We start from the raw sequence: 14314 nt of genomic DNA, 5'->3' as shown, positions 1-14314 counted from the left end.
TACTAGTACTATATAGATCACCCTAAGTCATTGAACGTTATTCCTTATTATAATTTAATTTATATTTAAATAAATTTTATTATATATTATTATTATTAATTCGTTTTCCTTTGTTATTTCTTTTTCAATTAATTAATGTGTATATTTATTAATATCTTAAACCATCTAATGATGGCACAAATAAACACAAAGCTGATCAGTTTAACCTCTCAACATGAAGATGATGGTGGCTCAATCCATTACTTCTTAAAAACCGGAGAAGAAGAAACTTGATTCTCCTGATCAACTATGGTATGATGTATCCTGGTGGCTACTGCAAAAGCCAAAAGCATGAAAAAGAAAGGAAAACCAGTACCAAAACTGACATGTACAGATTCCCTCACTAGCCTACTCTCCCTATCAGTTTTCTTTCACTTAACTATTCGAACACTTTTACTTCTTCTTCTTCTTCTTCTTCCTCCTCCTCCTCATTCTTGTTTCTTCCACTTGGAAGATGAGAGGCCCTGGAAGACCCCTCTCTGAGCTGTTGCAAGAGCAGCAGGAGCCATTTGTGTTGGACGTTTACCTGGCTGAGAGAGGCCACTACTGCTCGGAGAGGCTTCTTCTCCTTGCATCCAATAAGTCTTCCTCTTGCACCTTTTGCTGCCATGGTAATGCATCAAAGAAGCTGCAGTTCTTTACCAGCCACGGCTTCATCAAGTGTTGGAAGAATGCCTTCACCTCGTGTCACAAAACTCCTAACAACCATCATCATCATCATCATCATCACAGCAATTACAGTGTTGATCACTGTAAGCTAGCTGTTGAGCTCTTCTTTTTCTTTTTCTATTTCTATTCTAAAGATTCTGTCTGCGTGATCAGGTAGTAAGTAATATTTCAGTTTCTTGTTTCAGATGATGCGGAGGTTGTTCTTAGCTTGCCAAGGAAATTTCTCAGCATCTTTAATGAGATTCTTGAGGCTGCTTACACCCCTGCATTTCATCAGCTCATCGGATCTAAAAGAAGAGCTGTAACCGAGAAAAACATTCATGAGAAGATACTCTTAGTGGAGAGGCAGCAGAGACATTTAACGTGCAACAAAAGGCATTTGGTGATCTCTTCAGAGTTTTCATGTCTCAGTAATTTGGAGTGGAGTGGACTGCAATCTGATCTGGTTGGAGAGGTTGGAGTGGAGATAGGAGCTGCACTTTTGGAAGACATCAAAGAGGAAACAATCTTAGACATGATAGGTCCTTATCACTTCAGAACTTTGACGAGTTCATCGCCATTGTTGTAGTAAATTTGAGTTGTCTTGTTCATTGTTATTCAGCTCAGGAAGTATACTGCCTGTCTCATGTAAAAGTCGTAGCAGCTGGCACTGCATCGAGAGTAGAAGGACCGCAACAACTTCCAAAAAAACTTTTCATATTTTGATCACCCAAGTGATCATATTAATTTTCTCTTCCAACATTGAAGACATAAAGAAACAAAAGTGTGGCCAGATTCAGGAAGAAGACAAAGTGAAGACTGTAAGCATCTTGATACAGCTTCCTTTCTATCTCGGTCCAACAGTTCAGTTTCAATTCACGAGTGTACTGTCTTTTTTTGGGTTTCAGTTGGCGCCAATTGTCCAATTTATGCCGATTAATATTGGAATATTGGTCCATAGAATTTTTCACCAATCTATCCGTCTAACATTTTTAATTAAGTCAATCTTTCATTAAGAAAATTTTATTAATTAATTTATCAAAATTGAAACGCAATCCTTAGATATATAAAAAATGAAAAAAGTATCTTGCCGCTGCACCATTGTACCCTAAGGCTTCGCATTGCTCATTTGCTATGTTATTGAGTTGTAGGATAAAAAAAAAATGTTTTATGTGACTTTTACTAATACATATTCTACTTTTATCGAATCATACACCTCTTTTTAAAAATACTCTTTCTCTGGACATGTGTTTAGTATAATGGTCTTGATTGGGGTCGAATTGATAAGTTTAAACTCATCGATGAGTTTTAGCTAAAACTTATTAATGATCTTAAACATATCTGAATCAATCCAAACCAAAATAATATACTCATAGGAGTCTCCTAAGTTTTATCATGCTCTCAAACTTCAAAGCCTAAATAATATGTTGTGGATTTATAAAATTTAGACAACTTAGTATAATTGATACAACTTGGTATTACATTTAGATCTATCATATTTACTCAACAACAATATCAATGTACCCCCGGACAATGGTATAGTGGGAGGATACTTTCTCAGTTTCCCAGACATTTAATGATCGAATCCCAACTTCAGCGTATTAGCGGATGAATTTTACTAATAGACGATTGACCTAAGTATGTTGGGCTCACGACGAGTGCTTCCCAATGTACCCTAATGGTTAGTGGAAAACTTTCATGGGGCCGGAATGATCACCCCAAGATTAGTCGACATAAATTGGATATTTGGTGTCAATTAAAAAAAATAACATTAATATTTTCTTGGGACTCTTACCATGGTAAAAATTTTAAAATATGAACATTATACCATCATCAATGAGTAAGTTTTGACTAAAATTTACCGTAGTCATATAATGTCTAAATTTTAAAATTTTTGATATAGTCAAGAGAGTTCCAGGAACACATTGATGTGGATGTTGAGTGAATATGATATGTGATCCTATCTAAAAGCGAGAAAAATGTCTTGCTAACTAGGTGACTCTGATGTCGACTGCGAGAAGAGTCCAGGCAGTAGGAACCTGGTGCTACGAATAATCCTGTATGGAAAAAACAAGAACTGAGAAAAGAAAGCATTAGTAACCAGGCTAGGGAGGAGTCCCGGGCGCAGACACTCCGACGCTCAAGTCAGGCAAGTGGTGGAAGAAGAAAATGAAGAGCAAGGATGATGAATAGTGAACTCTGATGATGAAGTTTACCTGCGCCTGTAGGTGAAGGCCTCCTTATATAGTGTTACTTTTTCTCTATACACGAATATTAATGCATTACCAAAATATGACTGACTGTTCTGTCAATCTAACAACTTTCCTAAAATAGACCCATCATTTCTATACTTTCTAGGGTAGAAGTTTCCGACGTACAACTCGCGCGAGACATATCCCTTTGCTTCTCTGACAACGGTTATATAAGATGTCAAAAAGGAATATTAGGTCGTTGATCTGATGGACCATTAATATGTTTTGCCAGTAGGTCGATCGAGTCTCCTTTAACGCCCGCTTGGACCTTGTTCTCGAACAAGGTCGGGTCAGCTAAAGAGTGTTGACCATTTTAAGGATTCGACTTCTTTGAAGACTTGGCCTCCTAGAGGAGTCAACTCTTTTGAGGACTCAACTCTTTTGACGACTCGGCCCTCTTGAAGGCTCGACTCAGGATTCCATCATGCTTGGAGGACTCGGGATCGATCCAACAAAAGGTTTGATTGACTGGATTATTTTGCTAGTCCTTGCGACTATACCACTTGATTCTGAATTGAATTAGGACTCAGCTCGGGAATCCGTCGAGCAAGGAGCACTCGAGGATCTAATGGAACAAGAGGTCCGATCGATTGGAATATTCGGCCAAGCTGTATGCCCGTGTCAGCCCTGAGTGTTGACCCCTTCTTAACTTTGACCGTCACAGCCAGCTTCCTTGACTTCAACCCTCGCATTAGGGGCCCTATCTTATTCGTCATATATCATAAGTCTCCTTTTCAAGTCTAGTCGAAAGAGGCTGCAAGCTCGACTGACTATACATTTGTATCCTTCTATTTCTTGATCAGACTTTTGATGAATAGTCACTCGGCTCGAGCTGATGTTATTATCGCACTACCATACTCATACCTCAAAAATAGGGCACGCCATTCACAATTAATATTCAGTACGATTAACACATCTTTTGACCATAAGAATGATTATTGATTTCCATCCCTAATAAATGTGGGTTGCCTCTCTTTGCCATGTGGCGTGGTCGTGTGAAAAGAATGTTTGACATACCAGGCTACTATGGAGATTCGATATTATTATGATCCCTCTTTCTCCTGCATCTTACGATCGGATGGCTTTGATGGAGCGTTACTAGGGTTTTAAGGTTTTGAACATTCCCTTTGACCCTGTACCTATTCTTTGTTCTCTTCTGCGACTTCTCCTTCAACCTTTTTGGCTATTGTCTACGATTACTCAAGGCTTCCTCTCCCCATTGTAAGTTCATTTCTCACACCTCTCCTTCCTTCGTCTGTTTTTTCATAGACGGCGCCAAATTTGATTATGTTTGAAAGCGAGAAAGATGGCGCGTTGGCTAGGTGATTTCAATGTTGACTGTGAGAAGACTATGTATAGGAGGAACTTGGTACCGCGGACGATCCTGCATGGCAAAAACAAGAACTGGGAGAAGAAAACATTAGTAACCGGGATAGGGAGGGGTTCCTTGCGTAGGCACTCCAACGCAAGTCTGGCAAGTAGTGGAAGAAGAAAATGAAGAACATGGATGATGAACAGTGAACTCTAATGACGAAGCTTACCGGTGCCTATAGTATCGACTGTTTTGCCATTTTAACAACTTTCTTGAAATAGGCCCACCATTTTTGTACTTTGCAGGGTAGAAGCTTCAATCGTATGACTCGCATGGAGCATATCCCCTTGATTCTCTGATAACGGTTACACAAAATGTCAAAAAAATATTAGGTCGTTGATTTGATGGGTCATCAATATGTTTTACTGGTAGGTCGGCTGAGTTCCCTTTAACGTTTGCTCGGACCTTGTTCTCTAATGGGGTTGAGTTGACTAAAGAGTATTGACCATCTCGAGAACTCGGTTTTTTTGAGGACTTGGCCCCTTGGAGGACTCATCTCTTTCGAGGACTTAGCCCTTCTAAAGGCTCGACTTAGGATTTCATCGAACCTGGAGGACTTAGGATTTGATCTGGCAAAATGTCCAATCGGCCTAATTATTCTGCTGGTCCCTGCTGTTAGGACCTTCGGATGCGGCTAGAGAGGGGGGGGTGTGAATAGCCGACCCCAATTTTTCTTTTCTTCCTACGAATTATGTTAGCGCAGCGAAAATAAAATAATAGAAACGAGAACGAGAAGATCAAACCTTAGACGCAGCGATGTAACGAGGTTCGGAGATGATACTCCTACTCCTCGGTGTGTCCGTAAGGTGGACGAAGCCTATCAATCCGTCGGTGGATGAAACCCCGGATAACCGACTAATATGAACTCCTTCTGGGTGGAGAAACCTCACCACAAAGTCTTTGCAACAGTAAAACAGAGGAGTACAACAATAGAGGAAACAAACAAGAACAATAGAAATTGTAAACACACTTGCTTGCCTTCTCGTCGGAGTCCGTTGATGAAGCAGCAGCTTCACGGCTCCAGCAGCTAGAAAATCAGCACGAAGCTCATGCGAAGCTTCAGCAAAACCGAGAGCTCAGCAAAGCTCAAGAGGAAGAAGAAGAATTAGCATAAGCAGCTCTTCCAGTGTTGTCTTTCGTTCTTCACTGTAGAGGCCTTATATCATCTGGTATCTCCCTGCAACCTGCGAAGAAGAACAGACGAAAACAGACGAAGCAGAGATAGCCGTTGTGTCGCAACGGCTAGGCCTGGACCGATCAGGCACACTCCTGATCGGTCCAGGAGTGTTCTGATCGGTCTTGGGACCGATCAGGCCTTAGGCTGATCGGTCCCCAGACCGATCAGCCAACTCTCTGTGAGAGTTGGCCTCGTCTCTGATCAGTCTGTGGACCGATCAGGACTCAGGTGGATCGGTCCACAGACCGATCCCCCCTCTTTCTTCTCCCGATCTTCTTCGCTTCTGATCGGTCACCAGAGCGATCAGGTAATTCACATAAACACACTATTTGGTTACTGATCGGTCACCAGACCGATCCAGGTTTAGAGCTCCCAGCCCTAAACCCTACCTAGTCCGGAGAATGAGCTACCGAGCCCTCTCCGACATCATCCAGAGAACGAGCTACCGAGCCCTCTCTGACCTAGTCCGGAGAACGAGCTACCGAGCCCTCTCCGACTCCATCCGGTCCAGAGAACGAGCTACCGAGGCCTCTCCGACTCCATCCGGTCCAGAGAACGAGCTACCGAGCCCTCTCTGACCTAGTTCGGAGAACGAGCTGCCGAGCCCTCTCCGACTTCGCATGCCAAGCTTCCATACTTGGACTTTTCCCGTGCCAAGCTCCCTGCTTGGACTTTTCCGTGCCAAGTCTCCATACTTGGACTTTTCCGTGCCAAGTCTCCATACTTGGACTTTTCCATGCCAAGTCTCCATACTTGGACTTTTCCCGTGCCAAGTCTCCATACTTGGACTTTTCCATGCCAAGTCCCGTGCCAAGTCTCCATACTTGGACTTTTCCGTGCCAAGTCTCCATACTTGGACTTTTCCGTGCCAAGTCTCCATACTTGGACTTTTCCCGAATCAGGTCAATTCAAGTCGGGTCAACCAGGTCAACCTTGACCAAAGATTGCACCCATAATCTCCCAAGTTTGTATCCTTGTCAAACATCATAATACAACTTTTCTACTCTCGTCAAACATCAGAATAGAACTTTTCTATTCTCGTCAAACATCAAAATAGAACTTTTCTATTCTCGTCAAACATCAAAATACAACTCGAGTCAGGTCAACTCGAGTCAGGTCAACTCGAGTCAGGTCAACCAGGTCAACCTTGACCTAAGGTTGCACCAACAATCTCCCCCTTTTTGATGTTTGACAAAACCATGAACAAGTTAGGTTAACCCGAAAACCTAACTTAGGTTTCCCAATATTCTTCCTTGAACATTCTCCCCAAACTCTAATGTTCTTCCTTGAACATTCTTTGGACATTCTCCCATTCTCCCCCTTTTTGACACACATCAAAAAGAGTGAATCAAGGTCAAGAGTTTATTCCTAATGAAAGTCCCATACCTTTCATTGAAACCCTTAATTTCCCCCTTGATACTAAAGTCAACAATCAACTTAGTGATAATCTCATATCACTCAAGTCTTTAGAGTAAAAACTCCCCCTAAAAGTTAACTCCCCCTTTGACTAATAGGTAAAACTCCCTCTAAAGGTCAACTCCTCTTGACCATTGCACCAACAATGTCTTGGAGAGTTTCAAACCTTTAGAAATCCAAAACACAAACTGTGTTTTAACTTTCAGCTGAAATTTCAGACAACACAGTCGAAATTCAGCATTTTGGCACGCCCGATCGGTCACCAGACCGATCAGGAGCTCCCTGGATCGGTCCAGTGACCGATCCAGCATCCCCTGGACCGATCAGGGAACCTCCTGGTCGGTCACACATCTGATTTCTGAATTTCTTCCTCCCGAAATTCAGAAACTCCTACAAAATTACAGAAAATTTCAAAAATTATAAAATTTTGAGGATACATTCCTCATAACATATACTATCACGGAAAAAAAAGTTTTCTATGAAAATAACTTCCATTTTCAAATCTTGATACAAAGTTTAAAAACTTTGAAATAGTTCAAGTTTACCTCAACTTTGTATCAACTTGCTCAATGATGAATGCTATCACTAGAAAAGCTTCATCAAGGTTTTTCAAATCAATTTTGAAATGATTTTAAACCATTCAATTTAGGACCACAATCTTAGGGCTAAGTGTGTTGGTTGCTACTCTGAAAACCTAGAGGTTCCACTGTACAAAAATTTTGTACAAAGGTCTGAACCTTTTCTTAGCTACCATGTGTTCTTTTAAATTAAATTTTGGACCGCCTGCGGAACTTAACACGTTTGATCCAAAACTTAATCTATTTGTTCTTTTAGGTTTTGACTTGGATCTCCTGCGGAACTTAACATGTTCGACCCAAATCACCTTAAGTAATTAATTCCATTAAATATTAATTTCCATAATTGGTTCCCAGTACTGACGTGGCGAGGCACACGACCTTCTTGGATATGGGAGCAACCACCACCGACTAGACAAAACCTTTTATAGAAATCTAATATTTAATTTTCTAAAATAACTTTAGGTTAACCGAATAGAACAATCAAATCACAAGGAAAAGAAAATACAAAAGAACACAACATCGAAAAACATATTCGAAATTCTAGAACGTATGCCTCTTGTATTTGGTATTATTTCCATAAATAACTAGTATGATGCGGAAAGAAAAATTACTAGTTATACCTTGTAGAAAAACCTCTTGATCTTCTACCGTATTCCTCTTCTAACCTCGGACGTTGTGTGGGCAACGATCTTCCGAGATGAGAAAACACCAACCACCTTCTTCTCCTCTTAGCTAGGTTCGGCCAATAAAGAAGCTTTACCAAGGAAGAAAATCAAAACACCAACCAAGCTCCAAGAGATGCTAGCTTCCTCTTCTTCTTCTTCTTCTTCTCCAAGTAGTATCCGGCCACCACAAGAGCTCCAAGCCTTTGAGAGAGGTTCGGCCACCACAAGAGGAAGAGAGGGAGATGATGATGATGGCCGGCCACACCAAGGAACAAAAGAGGGAGAGAAAATAATAGAGGTTGTATCTCATGAAGGCACCCTCACCCCTTCTTTTATATTCCTTGGCCTAGGCAAATTAGGAAATTTAATTACAATAAAATTTCCTCAATTTCCTTGATACGATTTAATTGAGAAAAATAAAATAAAATTTCCCCAATTGAAATCTTATGGCCGGCCACATCAATGAAATCAAATTGGACAAGTTTCAATCAACAATTAAAACTTCCTAATTTGTTTCCGAAAATTTTAAAATTAAAATTTCTCTTCAAAATTCTCTTCATGGTTGATAAAAGGAAATTTCTATAATTTTAATTTTACAACATGTGAATAATTTTTAGAGAGAAAATAAAATATCTCACCAATCTACAAATAAGGAAAGAGATCTAATCTCTTTCTTTAATCTTTTTAGATCTTTTATAAGAGAGATATTTAAATTCTCTTTAATAAATTATTTCTTCCACATAATAAAAATTAAAATTAAAATTCCTTTTTAATTTAATTTGGCCGGCCCCCACTAGCTTGGGTTCAAGCTAGGGCCGGCCACCCAATTTTATACCTAGGTCGGCCCTAGCTTGGTTCCCAAGCTAGCTTGGCCGGCCCCCTATTGGTGGGTATAGAAGGTGGGTATAGTACTCTGTAAATAAGAGGCTACGATAGGGACCGAGAGGAGGAATTGGTTTTGGTCTCCCGATAAAATTAAGCATCCCGTGTTCGCCCCGAACACACAACTTAATTTTATCAATAATAATTCATTCCACTAGAGAACTATTATTGAACTACCACACCAATCCCAAATTATATTTTTGGGCTCCTGCTTATTATGAGTGTGTTAGTCTCCCTGTGTTTAAGATATCGAATGTCCACTAATTAAGTGAGTTACTGACAACTCATTTAATTAATATCTAAATCCAAGAGTAGTACCACTCAACCTTATTGTCATGTCGGACTAGGTCCACCTGCAGGGTTTAACATGACAATCCTTATGAGCTCCTCTTGAGGACATTATCAACCTAGTATCTCTAGGACACAGTTTTCTACTATAATCAACAACACACACTATAAGTGATACCATTTCCCAACTTATCGGGCTTATTGATTCATCGAACTAAATCTCACCCATTGATAAATTAAAGAAATAAATATCAAATATATATGCTTGTTATTATATTAGGATTAAGAGTACACACTTCCATAATAACCGAGGTCTTTGTTCCTTTATAAAGTCAGTATAAAAGAAACGACCTCAAATGGTCCTACTCAATACACTCTGAGTGTACTAGTGTAATTATATAGTCAAGATAAACTAATACCTAATTACACTACGACCTTCTAATGGTTTGTTCCTTTCCATTTTGGTCGTGAGCTACTGTTTATAATTTATAAGGTACTGATAACATCATCTTCTGTATGTGACACCACATACTATGTTATCTACAGTATAAATTAATTGAACAACTACAACTAAATGTAGACAATTTGACCAAATGTGATTTTTTATTCATAATGAATGTTTACAAAGCTTAGGCTTTCAGTATACACTCCAACAATCTCCCACTTATACTAATGACTAAGCTGCCATATCTTCTACCATACATCTGATTTCCATTCCCTCCACATGCCGATCGAAAGATTTCGCCGGAAGGGCCTTAGTGAAAGGATCTGCCAGGTTATCTGCTGATGCAATCTTGGCGATGACAACTTCTCCTCGCTTCACGATATCTCGTATCAGGTGGTACTTGCGCTCTATATGTTTACTTGCCTTATGAGCTCGTGGTTCCTTCGAGTTTGCACCACTATTATCACGATAAATTGTGATGATTTTGGGCAAACCAGAATCACATCTAAGTCCATTAGAAAGTTCTGAGCCATACTACTTTTTAGATGCTGCTACATACTTCGCTTCCATGGTTGAGTCCGATACACATTAACACTTCTCCATGAAATGGCTCCACCTCTAAAGTAAACACATAGCCCGATGTAGACTTACTTGTCCCTATCAGTCCGAATCTGTGTAACCCACAGGGAGTAAATCGTCTGCTTGGTAAACTAGCATATAATCTCTAGTCCTTCTCAGGTACTTTAATATATGTTTTACTGCAGTCCAATGTCCTTGTCCAGGGTTACTCTGATATCTGCTGACCATGCCCACGGTAAAACAAATATCAGGTCTCGTACATAGCATTGCATACATAAGGCTTCCTACAGCCGAGGCATAAGGAACTGCTTTCATGTCTTCTATCTCCTTTGAAGTCTTAGGAGACATCTCTTTAGATAGAGCTATTCCATGCCTGAAAGGTAAGAAACCTTTCTTGGAATCTTGCATGCTAAAACGAGCAAGGATTGTATCTATATATGAAGCTTGGGATAGACACAACATTCTTTTCTTGCGATCCCTTATTACTTTGATCCCAAGTATATGTGCACACTCTCCTAAGTCCTTCATATCAAATTGTTTGGACAACTATACCCTTACATCTGACAATACTTTAACATTGTTGCCAATGAACAAAATATCATCTACGTATAGTACAAGAAATACCACCACGTTTCCGTTACACTTCTTATATACACAAGACTCATCCGGACTTTGAATAAATCCATATGACTGGATTACTTCATTAAACCGGATGTTCCAAGATCTTGAAGCTTGCTTCAGTCCATAAATGGACCGATTGAGCTTACACACTAGATGCTCTTTGCCTTTTTCAATGAACCCTTCTGGTTGCTTCATATGGATGTTCTCTTCAAGACTTCCATTAAGGAAAGCTGTCTTGACATCCATTTGCCAAATCTCATAATCCATATGAGTAGCAATGGATAAGAGTATCCGGATGGACTTAAGCATGGCTACCGGTGAAAAGGTTTCCTCATAATCGATTCCCTCTTTCTGAGTGTACCCTTTTGCAACAAGCCTAGCTTTGAAGGTTTCTACCTTCCGTCTGTCCTCTTTTCCTTTTGTAGATCCACTTGCATCCAACGGCTTTTACACCATCGGTGGTTCTACAAGTTCCCGCACCTTATTAGAGTACATAGACTCTATTTGAATTCATTGCCTTTTGCCAAGACGCTGCATCTATATCTTGGAGTGCTTCATCATATGTTCGTGGATCGGTTCATGTTTACCCGGATCAAGTCCAAGACTCTCCCAAAACATGAATCTTTCAGTTGCCTTACAACCTCCCACTACGACGAGGCATCCGTGGTTGTGTATCATGTGTGACACGTGTTGCGGTCTCTTGTGGTACTTCATCTTGTCCTTGGTAATGAAGTAGACGTGTCCTCTAATTTCTTCTAAAACAACTTTGCTCGGGCTTGTGATCCATTATATAGTCTTCTTCTAAAACGGGCATTGGTGCTAACAATGACCTTCGGTCTTTAGACTATAAAATAAACCACCTTTCGTTCCTTTGGGATATCCTACAAACACGCGAACTTCTGTACGGGATTCTAACTTATCAGCATCTGGTTTCAGCACATATGCTGGACTACCCCAAATCCGAATATGTCTTAGACTGGGTTTTCGCCCATTCCACAATTCTATGAGAGTAGAAGAAACTGATTTAGAAGGTACTAAGTTCAGAACGTATACTGCTGTTTCCAGAGCATATCCCCAAAACGAATTTGGTAATTCTGAATAACTCATCATCAATCTAACCATCTCCATAAGAGTCCTGTTCCTTCGTTCTGCTACACCATTCTGACAATTGGGATTGAATCCCGGCCTCTGATAAGTAATTCCTAAACTCTCCTAAGAGATACTCGCCACCAAGATCTGACCGTAGTGTCTTGATACTTTTACCTAGTCATTTCTCCACATCAGCATTGTACTCTTTGAACTTATCAAAGCACTCGGACTTGCGGTGCATTAGGTAAATGTATCCATATCTTGAATAATCATCTATGAAAGAGACAAAATATTCAAAACCTCCTCTTGCCTGGACAGACATAGGACCACATAAATCAGAGTGAACCAACTCTAACGCTTCTTTGGCTCTATACCCCTTGGCCTTGAACGACCTCTTGGTCATTTTACCTTCCAAGCAGGATTCACAAGTTGAAAAATTTTCCAACTCTAATGAACTCAAAAGTCCATCGGCTATAAGTCTCTGAATCCTACTTAAGTTAATATGACCAAGCCTTAGATGCCAAAGATATGCTTGGTTCATTTCCGAAGGTTCTTTTCTCTTATTAGAATTAGAAGATGAGTTATAAATTTCCATGTTTTACTTTGTGGAAGAAATTGGATTTAAAGTATACAAATTGCCAACCAATGCATCAGAACAGATAATCACATTATTTCTTTTAATAACTACATCGTTACTGAAAGAAACAGAATATCCATCTAAAAACAGTTTAGAAACTGAAATTAAATTCTTTCTAAAACTGGGTACATAAAGACAATTTCTTAAAACCAAATTTCTATTTCTACTAAAAGATAAGTAGACGTCTCCCACTGCAACAGCTGCCACCTTAGTAGCATTGCCCATGTAGACGGTAATTTCTCCTTCAGATAGTCGTCGGGTTTCCTGGAACCCCTACAAGGAATTGCAGACATGATCAGTGGCTCCTATCTACACACCAGGTAGATAACACCGTTAAACATGTTTCAACAACTGAGCATGAGATATACCTTTGTTTTGGTTCCTACGAGGACAGCCCGCCTAGACCGCTTGCAGATGAAGCACTTGCCCTTCTTCTTCTTCACTTTACACTGAGATTTATTCACTTTCTTTCTTGAACCGAATTGTTTCTTCTTCTTCTTCCTCTCGGTTTAGAAGTAGAACCATTTCAGATAGTGAATTTGAGCATTGTGACTAAATAATCCTTCTGCTTCAGTAGTTCCGTTAATGAATAAATCCTCTTATTCATATTATAGTTCAGTGAACCGCTCAAAACTTCTAGGTAGCGTTGATGATCATATCGATCCGGGTTTCCCATCAATTTCTCCTCCAAGGATCCGTATCTCGCTCGGATAAGCCATCATCTTTAGGATATGATCCTCACAGGAGTACCCTCATGGTGGTGGTCATTATCTTTCTCATGGCTTCTTGCCTAGAAGCCCTATCCCGATGACTAAAGAGTTCCTTGAGATTGTTCATAATATCATAGGTTGTTGGTAAATTGATGTTGATGTTGCAATACATTTGACATTGAAGCCAAAATGTAACACCGCGCCATCTCATCTGCTTTTACCCATTTCCTATGATATTCAATCTCCTCTTGGGTAGATTCACCAGTAGGTGCTTCAATGCACTGCTCAGTCAGTACAAATTTATAGCTTTCAGCAGTAAGAACAATGTCTAGGTTTCTTTTCCAATCTATGTAATTAGGTCCAGTAAGTCTATTCTGTTGAAGTATGATGGACAGTGGGTTGAAAGTCATCCTAAGAATCACAAATAATTTTTGGTCAGAACTCTAAATTTAGAATAATATTGATTCCTCAAACAACACTATTTTAAATTAACTAACACCTCATAACACCGTGAATTTTGTATGCCACGTTAGTGTGGACGTATACAAATTCAACATTTGTAAAAGAAGGATTTTAACCCATTAATTTTATTATCTTGTCAACCTATCTTTTGACAAATAAAATTAATAGTTGGTATCATTTGGTCACACAAATAATAGTAGTGACTCCGATGGGGAAGATACTATTAGATGTGTCTAAGTGTATACCATTACTTGACACTAAGTCCATTAATAAGATTATGCCCCTTCCGTTGGGGAAGATCACACGCTCTTAATTAACTTCCTATAGTCATCCAAAAATGGAAGTCTGTTCTAGTGATCCGCAAACAAGCTCATCCGTTATGGAGGAAGGCACTCAGAGCCAACGCGCAAGCTTGTTTGCATCACTTACAAACCAGTAATGGAGACCATGGGAT

At 39.8% G+C, this 14314-nt stretch overlaps 1 protein-coding gene across 2 annotated transcripts; it reads left to right on the top strand.

The window, feature by feature from the left end:
- Positions 1-304: 304 nt before the first annotated feature.
- LOC121968068 lies at positions 305-1562 on the top strand. 2 transcript variants are annotated; one of them, XM_042518581.1, is made up of 3 exons: positions 305-791; positions 881-1229; positions 1310-1562. In XM_042518581.1, the coding sequence occupies exons 1-3, from the start codon at positions 648-650 to the stop codon at positions 1411-1413; spliced, it is 597 nt and encodes a 198-aa protein (XP_042374515.1). In that variant the 5' UTR covers positions 305-647; the 3' UTR covers positions 1414-1562. The 2 variants fall into 2 exon arrangements, with proteins under 2 accessions (XP_042374515.1, XP_042374514.1); XM_042518580.1 differs by having other exon boundaries at positions 312-791; positions 894-1229.
- The last annotated feature ends 12752 nt before the right edge of the window (positions 1563-14314 follow it).

The sequence above is a fragment of the Zingiber officinale genome, chromosome 3B (assembly GCF_018446385.1).
Source record: "Zingiber officinale cultivar Zhangliang chromosome 3B, Zo_v1.1, whole genome shotgun sequence".
Classification (NCBI taxonomy): Eukaryota; Viridiplantae; Streptophyta; class Magnoliopsida; order Zingiberales; family Zingiberaceae; genus Zingiber; species Zingiber officinale.
This window is presented reverse-complemented; position numbering and strand designations above follow the sequence as displayed.